The 12,910-nt window shown below is 57.4% G+C and overlaps 5 protein-coding genes across 5 annotated transcripts; 2 read left to right on the forward strand and 3 right to left on the reverse strand.

Annotated features, from left to right (window-relative positions):
* Positions 1-1,059: 1,059 nt before the first annotated feature.
* VTN00DRAFT_2927 (uncharacterized protein) lies at positions 1,060-1,488 on the reverse strand (the record flags this gene model as incomplete). The annotated part of the gene is made up of 4 exons (XM_069429187.1): positions 1,060-1,153; positions 1,218-1,307; positions 1,365-1,414; positions 1,477-1,488. The coding sequence occupies 4 exons, from the start codon at positions 1,486-1,488 to the stop codon at positions 1,060-1,062; spliced, it is 246 nt and encodes an 81-aa protein (XP_069283339.1).
* Positions 1,489-2,942: 1,454 nt separating this feature from the next.
* VTN00DRAFT_2928 (uncharacterized protein) lies at positions 2,943-4,723 on the forward strand (the record flags this gene model as incomplete). Its single annotated transcript, XM_069429188.1, has 4 exons — positions 2,943-3,389; positions 3,449-4,121; positions 4,183-4,449; positions 4,554-4,723. 4 exons carry the CDS (start codon positions 2,943-2,945, stop codon positions 4,721-4,723), a joined length of 1,557 nt encoding a protein of 518 aa, XP_069283340.1.
* A 448-nt stretch (positions 4,724-5,171) lies between these two features.
* On the reverse strand, positions 5,172-6,780 carry VTN00DRAFT_2929 (uncharacterized protein; the record flags this gene model as incomplete). Its single annotated transcript, XM_069429189.1, has 2 exons — positions 5,172-6,391; positions 6,450-6,780. The coding sequence occupies 2 exons, from the start codon at positions 6,778-6,780 to the stop codon at positions 5,172-5,174; spliced, it is 1,551 nt and encodes a 516-aa protein (XP_069283341.1).
* Positions 6,781-7,601: 821 nt separating this feature from the next.
* Positions 7,602-10,838, reverse strand: VTN00DRAFT_2930 (uncharacterized protein; the record flags this gene model as incomplete). Its single annotated transcript, XM_069429191.1, has 2 exons — positions 7,602-7,657; positions 7,706-10,838. 2 exons carry the CDS (start codon positions 10,836-10,838, stop codon positions 7,602-7,604), a joined length of 3,189 nt encoding a protein of 1,062 aa, XP_069283342.1.
* A 1,084-nt stretch (positions 10,839-11,922) lies between these two features.
* VTN00DRAFT_2931 (uncharacterized protein) lies at positions 11,923-12,313 on the forward strand (the record flags this gene model as incomplete). Its single annotated transcript, XM_069429192.1, has 2 exons — positions 11,923-12,099; positions 12,152-12,313. The coding sequence occupies 2 exons, from the start codon at positions 11,923-11,925 to the stop codon at positions 12,311-12,313; spliced, it is 339 nt and encodes a 112-aa protein (XP_069283343.1).
* Positions 12,314-12,910: the final 597 nt, after the last annotated feature.

The following is a 12,910-nucleotide window of genomic DNA, read 5'->3' on the forward strand; positions in this document are numbered from 1 at the left end:
GCGTTCTGAGTTGGCATCTGCCTAATGTGGGGTGGGAAGCTATGTCATGGTGCAGGATTAATGACTCCAGGCAGACCCACAGAGACGCCTGAGGGCGGAATGGACACACTGCACAAGTGCAAGTCGTAAGGTTAGAAAGTAATCTCTTGGGGTAGTGAAATCTTATCATTTCTCTATCTTATATAGGTATATACGGGCAGTTCGAGGTGATATCTGTAAGTTTAACTTTTGACTCTGGAATTTAAGGTATGTGGAGACACCTCCAGTATGCTGTTGACGGGCCGACCGCCAGAACCGTGCATGCCACATGATACTTAAAAGCTATTCCAGCCTATCCTACAGCATTCTTGGAAACCGATTTCAGCTCCCGGGAGGTACATTGGTTCGAATTTCAGATCAGTGGTGGAGCGGTCGCGGAGAACGTCCTCAGATTGCGGCAACAGCAGTCTTGGATCCAGCAGGACAGGCAAGACGTCCTAAGAGCAGCCAGAATTCTAAAGTTCCAGTGTAGTGGGCTGGGCTGGGGCAGGCCCCCGATTCACTCTCCCCTCATTCCGACCTACCTAGTTCTGCCGATGCGGACGAGGATTCAGAGAACATTTTAGCCAGAAGTGGTTGGCGTCATGTAGATATAGTTCAACCAGCTTCTTTACCAATAGAGAATGCAGAATGTCTACTCCCTTCGGTTCCTTGGATCAGGTATTATCTTCGCCGGAGTGGGTAGCTACGACTAGAATTCCCTTCGCTTACCTACACCCCTACGGTCCGCTTCTTCGCCGAAGCAGATAACGAAAGCACCGATGTCCAATAAACGGCCGCAAAGGGAGGAAAATTTTGGATCCCTAGGTTCGTCAAAGCTCATCTAGTACAATTGAAAGGTTCACCGCCTCAGATGTGCTGAACGAAAACATCTGCCAAACAGGTATCTCACGTAATCTGTGACCGAGAATGAGGAATTGCTGTACATACTCCATCTCGCAAAGCGGGCACGGGAGCAAGCATCTCTCAACTCGGACCGGTAGATAGATATCCTCCCAAGCTGCCTCCTCTTCATATATTTTACGCTTCTTCGACACTCACAATTGAAGGAAAAGGAAGCTGATTCTGTAGTACATTGCTCACTTCAACAGTGCTGCTGCCCTCAAAGGTGGCCCTGGTAGGAGGGTATAAGCCTGAGTCTATATGGCATAGCGGAGTGGAAAAGGGAGTAACCATACAGGTAGATGAACCATGGAGGGAATACACGAGGTGCAGGAAGTTCTTGGATGTCAGTGCCTCCAAGATTCTGAATAGCGTCTTCAGGACGTCTGTCAAGATATGAGTTTCGATCCAGCCAGTAGATAAAGACTCTACGGGGCTCCTACTGGGCCGCATCGGAGAAATCAACTGGCTCGGCGCATCTGATTGTAATGCGCTTCAAGAACAACAACAATTAGCTAGAAGTTCTTTCCTCCTGTAGCCTTTTGTACTACTCACCATTGTAGACATGTTGACGGATGATATGACAAGACGAGACTGGGTAGGTAGGGGGACCTGGTTGCGGAAAGAACTGATGACCAAGTGTTTGGGATTGTTGAGCAAAGCTCTCCCTTTGACACAATTCTGAACCGCGAATATATAGTAATATCCACGGCACCGGTAAACTTTCCATTGAACAGGATTCAACAATGCTATGACGCACAAAACCTAGCCGATCCGCAGATCTCCATAGGACATCAGATATCTAACGGGATGCATGGAAACAAGCCACGCGGCACAGGTCAAAAAAGACGGCTGAGCAACAGTGCAGATCATGCATCTCATTGTATAGCAGCACCCGGTATGTCGGCATTGATGCTGGTGTCATGGGCGGTCGAATCTTATTATCTGATAGCTGTAGTTCAATGGAGGGCGACATCTACCGCCTCGGGATCCCAAGCATCTTTGGAGCTGCTCAGCTGGTGACGGCTGAGGATCGCGCGCGGGATTGTCGACTTCGCATTTTGGAAGGCGTCCAAACCTCCTGCGGTATTCCATCCAACGCTAGCTCATCAGGGGTAGACGGATCTGACTCTATTCCATGACAATGAGAGCGTGACGCTTGCCATCGCTGGATTCTGGTCAGGGAGGCCTCCACGGAAACGTTGCCGCGTTTCAAGGACGTGCGGAGAGACGAGCTAACTTTCGCGCGTGGCATTTCAAATTTCCGCAAGCGGGCGGGGAGTGGGGCACGATACGATCTGGCTGTGATATCAGCGGTGCAGATCCTTTCCGTAGCAGTTCAGAGCTGAATGCTGAGTTCGAGTAGAAGGTTTGGAGAAGGCGCCTATAGGAGAAACCCCTTTGCGATGTGGTTTATCAACGATGGATTGGTGTCGCACAGACTGGTGGAAGTCCGCGGGGTAGTTCCGGAACAATCTCGGCCCGGGTGATACCCGTAGTATATAAGATCTATCCATGGATGCATGTTCCATGGGAGCTTTTGCAGGATTCAGCAAGGTTGTCCAATCTAAATAGAACTTCTAACGGCTGATATCTTATCTACATGTAGTGCGCAGATAGTAGCAGCTTGTATCGGTTGAGAATTTTGCGCGATCGATCCCTTCTTACAACAAGGAGAAGAATCAACAACAAAACCAAAAGTGTAGACAGCTAGAAAAGAGATTATTTTGTCAGGAAGGAGGGCATAGCAGATTTGCTGCTTTTGGCTATCTGTTTTGATTGTTGAATCTAATGCTCTGATCATATTCCCACTGTGTGGCCACGAGCATCGGGACTCGGGAAAGGTGGAGAGAACGGGCGGAAACAGCCGTTTCCGGGCTCCGAGACCCGAGCGGAGGCCCGTCACATGCAGCCCTAAACGTCGGCTCTCGGTTCTCAACGTCTCGATATAGCCTCCGCTCCCCGCATAGACCTTTTCGACAGTAGATACCTTACCATCTAACGACCTGGATATCGCCGGGATGCTTGCTCCCGTGCTTCTCATCGCCGTTGCGCTCTATGCGACGTTCGCCGTCCTCCGCGCCATCCAGCAGTTCTTCCACCAGCGCAAAAATGCGCGGGCCTTGGGCTGTCAACCCCCGCGGAGGGCCGCCAACGGCTTCCTCGGCATCCCGGGCTTCCTCAGGATGGCCAGGTCGGTCAGGGAGAAACGGTGGCTGTACTACCTGCTGGAGCAGTACCAGCTGAACGGGACGACCTTCACGGCCAACCTCTTCGGCCGCACCATGGTCATGACCATCGAGCCGGAGAACCTCAAGGCGCTCCTGGCCACGCAGTTCAACGACTTCGGCCTGGGCACCCGACACCGCGAGTTCTATCCGCTGCTGGGCGACGGCATCTTCACGTTGGACGGGGCCGGCTGGTCGCATGCGCGCGCGCTTCTGCGGCCTCAGTTCACCAAGGACCAGGTGTGTGTGCCATGATCCCGACCCCTGTGTTGTGTTGTGAAGCGGGCTGACTCCGTCAGGTGGCCGATCTGGCCCTTCTGGATGACCATGTCTCCCGCTTGATCGACATGCTGCCCAAGGATCGGTCCGGGTTCGACATCCAGACACTGTTCTACTGCCTGACCATGGACTCCGCGACCCATTTCCTCTTCGGGGAATCGGTCGGGTCCCTGCTGCCCCCGTCTTCTTCCTCCGCTCCGAGCGTGCTGGAAAAGTCGACCGGCGGCGCGCAGGGATTCGCAGAGGCCTTCAACCTGGCGCAGGATTACCTGGCCGCGCGGTCGCGGGCGCAGGATCTCTACTGGGCGGTCAACCCGCGGAGGTACCGCGGGGCGATCAAGAAGGTGCACGACCTGGTCGACAACTACGTGCGACTGGCGCTCGAGTCTAGAAGCAAAAACCGGCAGGAGAAGCAGGAGAATACCCGGTACATCTTTCTTCAGGCTCTCGCGGCCGAGACCCAGGATCCAAAGGTCCTCCGGGACAACCTGCTCAACATCCTCCTCGCGGGCCGCGACACGACGGCCAGCCTGCTCAGCTCGACCTTTTACCTCCTGGCCCGCCATCCCAACGTCTGGCAGAAACTGCGGCAGATCGTCATCGGCGAGTTCGGCGACAGCAGGCGCCCGGTAGCAGACATCACGCACGCCAAGCTCAAGGACATCCCGTACCTACGATACGTTCTAAACGAAAGTATCGTATAGCCAAACAGCTCTGGCTAACCTAAAGATACAACCAGCTAACTCTCCTACAGCCCTCCGCCTCTATCCCCCCGTCCCGCTCAACTTCCGCGTCGCGATGGTCAACACTTCGCTCCCCGTCGGCGGCGGCCCGGACCAGAGGGCCCCCGTGTACGTGAAGAAGGACACGCTCGTCGGGTACAACGTCTTCGCGATGCACCGGCGGAAGGACCTGTGGGGGGAGGACGCGCACGTGTTCCGCCCCGAGCGGTGGGAGGAGAACGCCAAGCGCGGATGGGAGTATCTCCCCTTCAACGGGGGGCCGAGGATCTGTTTGGGACGTGAGCATTCCCCCCCCGATTCCTCCCATTTCATTTCCTCCTGTCCCCCCTGATTTCTTGTCATACTAACATCGACACTGACATTGAAAATGATGGATGAACAGAACAATACGCCCTCACCGAAGCCAGCTACACGCTCGTCAAGCTCATGCAGCACTTCGACACGCTGGAGAACGCGGACCCGCATGTCGGCGATGACCCGGTGCTGGTGTCGACGCTGACCATGTCACATGACCGTGGTGTGCTGATCCGGTTGTATTCTTCTGAAGACTAAACGCGGCTCCGCGGTGGCTGGAAACTGAATGAAGTGTGTGGCGTTTGTTTCCTTTGTCTGAATCTTTTTTTTTATGATATGATTTGAGATGATGGCATATACCCATCTATCTGTTTATCTAGTTACTTACTTGTTACGAGTCATCTGGACCTCACAATTTATGGAATACGGAACATGAAAAGAAGCGAAACATGTATGAGCTGAGCTGAGCTCAGCTAAGCTGAACGGAATCTTCTGATTTATTGATTAAATTAATTGAAGGACGGAAAACAAAACAACCAAAAAAAGCCATGTTGATCCGAGTGCTCTCTGCTATCTGTCAGGCATTTGCAACTTTTTTCCTTTCTTTTTTTGCCTTCTTTTCTTGTTGATAATGATAGTATACGATAGTATATACGATATTTCACAAGTCTTTTCTTTATAATATTATATGTTATATATCACTAAATTACCAACTTCCAACTTCCTTCCGCCGATGCACCTCCCGCCCATTCACCCACACGGCCTTCACATTCCGATCATCCCCGCTCCACACCCACTTGTGGATCTTCTCCTCCCACGACTCCCACCCGAAGATGTCGACGTTCCCGACACTCCCGTCGTCATCATCCAGGTCCCCGTCGCCATCCCCGTCGGTGGTAGGGCTCACCCCGCCCAACGCGATGAGCTGCGCATCGAAACACATCCCGACATCGAACCCGCCGATTTGGTCCGCCAGGTCGACGCACTCGGCCCCGCCCCGCGTCGCGAGGTACAGGGCCTCCTCGACGCTGAGGCTCTCCCGGCCGGTTTGCCGTTCGGCGCTGTAACTGACCAACCTCGAGACGAGACACGCCTGCCTGACAGCCTCGAGCATGCTGGGACTGTACCCGCCCGACACGTCCGTGCCCAGACCGACGGTGATGCCGTCGTCGAGCAGGGTCCGGACGGGACAGAGCCCCGAGCCCAGGGCGGAGTTGGACGCGGGGCAGTGGGAGATTTTGGATTTTCGGGCGCGGATGAGGGCGCGTTCTGGGGGCGTCAGATGGACCGCGTGCGCGAGGATCGTGCGCGGGGTGAGAAGGTTGTATCGGTCGTAGACGGCCGCGTAGGTGGGTGAGTCTGGGAAAAGGTCCCGTACGAGAGAGACTTCGTCCCTATTCTCTGAGATGTGTGTCTGGATGCGTAGCGGCTGCTCACCACCGCCACCACCAGAAGCAGCCAACTCCCCCAACTTCGCCATCGCCGTGGTCGTACACGTCGGCGCGAACCGCGGCGTCACGATCGGCGCGACGAGCCTCCCCTCCGGATCGATGCCCCTGACATGCTTGACCGTCGCCTCCGTCGCGGCAACCGACTCCTCGGGCGACGCGTCGCGGTAGTAACTGGGGCAGAAGCGCGGGTCGTCCATGCAGACGCGGCCGACGAAGGCGCGCTGGCCGCGGCGGAGGCAGAGCGACGCGAGGAGGTTGGTGGCGGGGACGTGGATGGTGGCATAGTACGCGGCGCAGGTGGTGCCGTTGGCGAGGGTGCGGGAGATGACTCTGGTGTAGGCCGTGTGGGCGGTCTTGGTGTTGCTGTCACCGAACGAGCTCTCCAGGGGAAAGGTGTACGTCTCGAGCCAGTCGAGGAGGGTGGAGGAGCCGAAGAGGCCGGTGTTGGGGTACTGCGCGGCGTGGATGTGGGTGTCTGTTGGTTAGCATCAATCGATACAAGCCATAAAACCTACCATGAACAGTAGGCATACCAACAAACCCCGGAAAAAAGAACTCATTCCTCTCCTCCCTCGCGCAGACGACTCTGACTCTCACCACATCACCGCCACCCTCCTCCTTCTCACCATCGTGATCATCCTGTTGAACCCAAACCCAACCCCTCCTCTCCACCCACCGCTCCAACTCCGCCCTCTTCACCCCCCACTGACACCCCCCGATCCGCCCATCCGCGACAGACACCCACAGCACGCCGTGATGGATCGAGAGGGCGTGTTTGTGTTTGGAGCCTGGATCTGAAGATGCGGGGGGGGGAGAGCGGGGGAGGTGGATGAAGGTGCCGTGGAAGAGGGTGTATGTAGGCATTGGATGTGTAGGGAGGTACTATCGGGTTAGGGAGGTATACTTGGTAGATTAGGTAGGCAGAGAGGAAGAAGAATGGCAGAAAGTGCTGTACCTAGGTAGGTCAGGGACCTGACCTAGAGCATGTTATGTGTATGTATACTAGTAGTCTCCGTAGATGGCACGACGATCTAGGTTGCCAGGTGTATGGATGGTCCCCGCAGGAACAGCTCGATCGACCTATCAGTACGATATGGCAGCACAAGATCTCCGCACACCGCAAACCGCCCGGAATCCGACGATCGTGTCAGATACCTATCATCCACTGGGCTATCTGTCCGCTGCGTTGGTTTTACCCAGGATGGAACAGACACGTTGGACGGAGGCTTTCCCCGCTGGACGTCGGCCGGCTCCGATCTGCTGAGTCAGCCGTTGACCATCCACAGCCGGTCTGGCACACACTTGACACTTATCTAATCTACCCAACTTGGACTTCTCTACAATCCAGACTACGACTGGCAGGCTCGCAGCAGGTGAGACGCGTCAGGAGAGCCTGAACGTCCATCGCATGGCCGTACCTGGCTAAGAGGAACGGGAGGAGCCAGGAAGTTCAACATGACATGCTACTGCACACTTTTCATTAATCCAGATCGACTGGTCTAGTACCGAAATGCAAGCTTTTCCCGAAAGATGTTTTAGACAGATGCAAGGTACGTTAAGTACCCGCGGACAGAGAGAAAAACGCCCAGTCTATCGAATGTTGAATCACGGAATCGCTAATACACAAACTCATTAGGTGTTGAAGTCGGTTGAAGCAGTCGTAACACATGAAACATGGGTATCAATCACTCGGTGGCATCCACCGGCCCGCACGTGCAGAACAGGTTCTGGTCACCAAAGGCTGCGCGCTGTTAGCTATATCTCGACCATACAATGGACTCAGACTTACCATCGTCGACCCGGGTCACACTGGGCCAGAACTTCTTCTCCAGCAGCCACGGCAGCGGGTACGCCGCCTTCTCCCGCGAGTACGGCCGGTCCCACGCGCTCGTCAGCAGATCCCGCTGCGTGTGCGGCGCCATCTTCAGCACGTTGCCCTCGCGCGGCTGCGCCCCGCTCTCGATCTCCGCGATCTCCCGCCGGATCGAGATCAGCGCGTCGCAGAACCGGTCCAGCTCCGCCTTGCTCTCCGACTCGGTCGGCTCGATCATCAGAGTGTTCGCCACGGGCCACGACATGGTCGGTGCGTGGAACCCGTAGTCCTGCAGCCGCTTGGCGATGTCGATCGCCTCGACGCCGCTGGTCTCCTTGAACCGGCGCACGTCCAGGATGAACTCGTGCGCGCACCGGCCGTTCTCGTTCGTGTAGAGGATCGGGTAGTGCTCCTTGAGCCGCGAGAGGATGTAGTTGGCGTTGAGCAGCGTGATCTTGGTCGCGTGCGTGAGTCCCTTGGCGCCCATCATGTTGATGTAGTTGAACGTGATCGGCAGCAGGCTGGCGCTGCCCCACGGAGCCGCGCTGACGGGCGGAGAGGCGGATTCCTGCCGCTTGGCGCGGAGATACTCGCTGGCGGGGTGGGATGGCAGGAAGGGGCGCAGATGCTCAGCGACACCGATGGGACCGACGCCCGGTCCACCGCCGCCGTGCGGGATGCAGAAGGTCTTGTGCAGGTTCAGATGGCAGACGTCGGCCCCAATCTCTCCGGGAGAGCAGAGTCCGATCTGCGCGTTCATGTTCGCACCGTCCATGTAGACCAGGCCGCCGTACTGGTGCACGATCTGGCAGACCTCCTTGATACCCGGCTCGTACACACCGAACGTGCTGGGATACGTCACCATGATCGCAGCCAGCTCGTCCTTGTACTTCTCGCACTTGGCCTTCAGATCGTCAATGTCGAGGTTGCCGGTCTTGGTGTCGCACTTGATGGAGACCACGCGCATGCCGGCCATGGCCGCGCTGGCGGGGTTCGTTCCGTGGGCGGACACGGGGATCAGACAGACGTTCCGGTTCGCCCCGCCGTGCGCCTCCTGGTACTTCTTGATGACCCGGAGGCCGGTGAATTCACCCTGCGCGCCCGAGTTCGGCTGCACGGTCACCTCCGCCATGCCGGTGATGTCCGCCAGCTGCCGCTCGACGTCTTCGATGAGCTGGGTGTAGCCGGTGACCACCTCCGTCGGCGTGAACGGGTGGATCTGGGAGAACTCGGGCCACGAGATCGGGATCATCTCGGTGGTCGCGTTCAGCTTCATGGTGCACGAGCCCAGCGGGATCATCGAGTGCGCCAGCGAGAGGTCCTTCGACTCGAGGTGGTGGATGTATCGCAGCATCTCGGTCTCGGAGTGATAGCTGTTGAAGACCGGGTGGGTCAGGTAAGGCGATGTGCGCTCCAGGCTGGTGGGAACATCGACGACTCCGAGCTCCTCTTCCAGCTGGACGTCGCCCTTGGGCGAGCGTGCTCCGAACGGCCGAAGGATGGTAGCGACCTCATCACGTCCAACCGTCTCATCCAAGGAGATACCGATCGTCGTAGGGGCCAGTCTGCGGAAATACAGACCTTCCGCATAGCCGGCCTTCATAACAGCATCAGCGTCATCACCGCTGGGCATCTGAACCGCAATCGTGTCGAACAGTACACCACCGTCCGGAGTGTTGCTCTTGACGGGCACCTCGTAGCCCAGTTCCAGCAGCTTCTCGCGCAGAAGGGCCGTCATCGCCATGATCCTCTGGGCAATGTTCTTCAGCCCCTTGGGGCCGTGGTACACGGCGTACATGGCACTCATGTTGGCAAGCAGGGCTTGCGCCGTGCAGATGTTGCTGGTCGCCTTTTCACGGCGGATGTGCTGCTCTCGGGTCTGCAGAGCCAGTCTCAGGGCACGGTTGCCCAGCCGGTCCTTGGAGATGCCGACAATGCGGCCGGGGATCTTGCGCTTGTACTTGTCGGCGCAGGCAAAGAAGGCGGCGTGCGGTCCTCCAAAGCCCATCGGGACACCCAGTCTTTGGGCGCTTCCGAACGCGATATCAGCGCCGAACTCTCCGGGGGCCTTCAGCACCGTCAGGGCCAGCAGATCCGTGGCCACGCTGAACGTGCCGCCCAGCTCGTGGATGGTGTTGCCCAGAGCGGTGAAGTCGAAGATACCGCCCTCCGTGTCGGGGTACTGCGCGAGGACACCGATCAGGTTGTCGCCCTGCTCCCGGACGAGCTTGAAGTCGTCGGCCAGGATGTCACCGATCTCCAGCTTGATGCCAAACCCTTCCGCGCGCGACCGCATGACGGCAATCGTCTGCGGGTGGCAGAGATGCGACACGACGAACACCTTGCCCGGCTTCTTCTGCCTGGGCAGCGGGAGGGTGGCCAGGGACATGGTCATGGCCTCAGCGGCCGCGGTGGCCTCGTCCAGCACCGACGCATTGGCGACGGGCAGCCCCGTCAGGTCCGCGGTCAGCGTCTGGAAGTTCAGCAGCGACTCGAGACGGCCCTGGCTGATCTCGGGCTGGTAGGGGGTGTAGCTGGTGTACCACGCCGGGTTCTCCAACACGTTTCTGAGGATGACGGGCGGCACGATGGTCGGGTAGTAGCCGGCGCCGATGTATGACTTGCCCGTCGCCTTGATCTGCTGGCGGTAGGTCTCCAGCAGCTTCAGCATGTCCGTCTCTCCCACACCACCGTGCACATGGTCCCGGTATAGCTTGTTGGCGGCGCCGGGGGCGGTCACGGTCAGGTCCTTCTTGGACATGACGTCCGGGGGCACGACCTGCTGGACGAACTCATCCAGGGTGGCCGCCGGGGGGTCGAGGGCAGCCAGCATCTGCTCCGCCGCCTCGGGGGACGGGCCGATGTGACGGCGGGGGAAGGTATCGAGGGGCTGGAAGAGGTCCCGCGGCTGGGAGGTGCCATGTTCGGAGGGGGAGCTCGTGTAGACGGTGCGGCGGGACGAAGGGATCTGCTGCTGCGCCAGCTGCAGGCACCGGCGGCAGGTGTTCAAGGGAGAGAGGGACGACGCTCGCAGAGGAGTCGATCGAAGTCTAGGATAGCGGGACAGCTGGCGGCCGCCCGCTCGAAGAGCGGACCAGGTCGCTGCCATGCTGAGCGGAGTTCGAGAGGCAAGTATGCCAATGACGACAGACGCAGGTGGACGATGCAGCGCAGCGCCTAGGAACCGCAACACATCCAGGAGGAATCAAGGGGCCGAACAGGAGCTGGTGTGACACGAAAAGGAGAGAAGAGACAGAAGGACGAGATGTTGTGTGATGAGGACCGTCGTTATGATGCATCCCGCCTGCTGTATCAGTCCGAGGAGCGCAAGCCCGCCGGATTACGGTATTGTCACGGGCGGCGGGCCGTCTGTCGGCCGGGAGAGCGGAGCACGTGAGACCGCCCGCGATAATGCCGCCCGCGGTCCAATCAGGGGCTGCGCTTTCCGTCCGAGCGCGCAGTCTGGACCCGGCGATACGCTGCGTTACAGGACGATACCGCGCGCGCCAGGAGCTGCGCGCTGATAAACGATAAGCGCCCGCCGGTTTCCCGCGGGAAAGCTCTCCGTCGCCTGCTATCCTCGGGAAGCCTTTTTCTTTCTTTTGCGTAATAGCGTTTCATGCATGGCGTTCTTTGTTGCGCGGAACATTCGAGCGGTTGCCGTCGCCCAGTTTGGATGTTTGTCTGTCTTCTGTGTTGATTGGATGTGCCTGCGTCTAAAGCAGGATGATCTCTTTCCGCTGCGATATCTAAATAACATGAAATGAAGCAAATGCTCTTGCTACATGTAGCTGACCACCATATTGATCTAGCATGGAAGTTCCGGTAAAGGACACCCTCCACGCGCACAGTCATCCTTCTGGCCCTATGCTTCACCCCGTGCTCCCTATCTCCGTGGGGTGCCCGTGCACCGGCGGGGAAGAACTCCACGGGCTGAGAACCTTCTATAGAGACAAGTACTTTTTGAATTTATATACTTTAACAGCCAGTTGATACCACAACAGCCTCACATCTACCCCCTACCTCCCCTATGCTGCATCTACTGGAAACTCTGCACCGCCATCCTCACCTTCAACAGATCCCCTCTCACAATCTCCTCCCTCTTCCCCAACAGCTCCCCCATATCCCAATTACAGCTGACATACCTCCCCCGCCAACCACTCCCTCCTCTCCCGCGTCAGAAACACAATCGTATGCCCCGCCAGCTCGGGCGTATCGACCAACACGGCATGCCGATCCCGCGGCATGCCCAGCGCCAGATCGGTCGGGACACCGCCCGGGTGGAGCGCGTAGGCGACAAGTCCGCTACTGAGACCATATTCAACCTGCAGGAACTCGGTGAAGCGCAGCAGGGCGAACTTGGCCGTCTGGTACGCGGAGACGCCGTGCGCCGATACAGCTGATATTCACGACCGTCTTGAGACCGTCGTCGTGTTTCAGCAGCAGCAGCGGGAGAAACGCCCTCGTGACGAGATACGGTCCCTTGATGTTGACCTCCCAACTGCGCCACCACTCGTCCGGATCGCCCTCCCCGATCGGCGCTCACTTCTCCAGATACCCCGCGTTGTTGACCAGGACATCTAGCCTTCCATCTGGGAACGCCTCCTTCACGACCCTCTCGCATCATCCACGCTCCCCGGATCCGTCACGTCTAGATCCAGCGCGAGCACGCTGGGCGCCGTGTTCTTCCCGGCATCTTTCGCGGCCGCGCGGATCTCCTCCGCCAGCGAGGACAGTGCTGAGCGTGAGTTCCAAGTAGTTAGGATTTCATAGTTAAAAGTAGGTAGGTAGGTAAGGAGGGAGTTGCTTTAGTAAGGGTGTTAAGGTATCTTGAGATGTTTATGAGAATAAAAAAAAACTTGTTCAGACAGACATCCAAATCCTTATATCTCCAGAAATAAATAAGCACAGCTATATATCTACCTAATCTATGTGACGGCGTGGCAAGAAGCTATATAAGCGAGAGCAGTACGAAGCCGTTGGCTTCGTATCCTAGTCTTTTGCCGGTAGCGCAGCGGTTTGGCTCCTAGAATGCCCCCTAGGAGCCACTCCGTGACAATCTATCCCCTGCACTCCTGCCTAGTACGTACTACAGTACTACAGTAAGTACTGCCTACGACAACACATGTCCCCGTCCCCGCTGACCATGATCATGATTATTAATATGTCAGACTGTGCGAA

Source organism: Thermoascus crustaceus (genome assembly GCF_041956765.1).
Source record: "Thermoascus crustaceus strain CBS 181.67 unplaced genomic scaffold VTN00scaffold_11, whole genome shotgun sequence".
In the NCBI taxonomy this organism is placed as follows: Eukaryota; Fungi; Ascomycota; class Eurotiomycetes; order Eurotiales; family Thermoascaceae; genus Thermoascus; species Thermoascus crustaceus.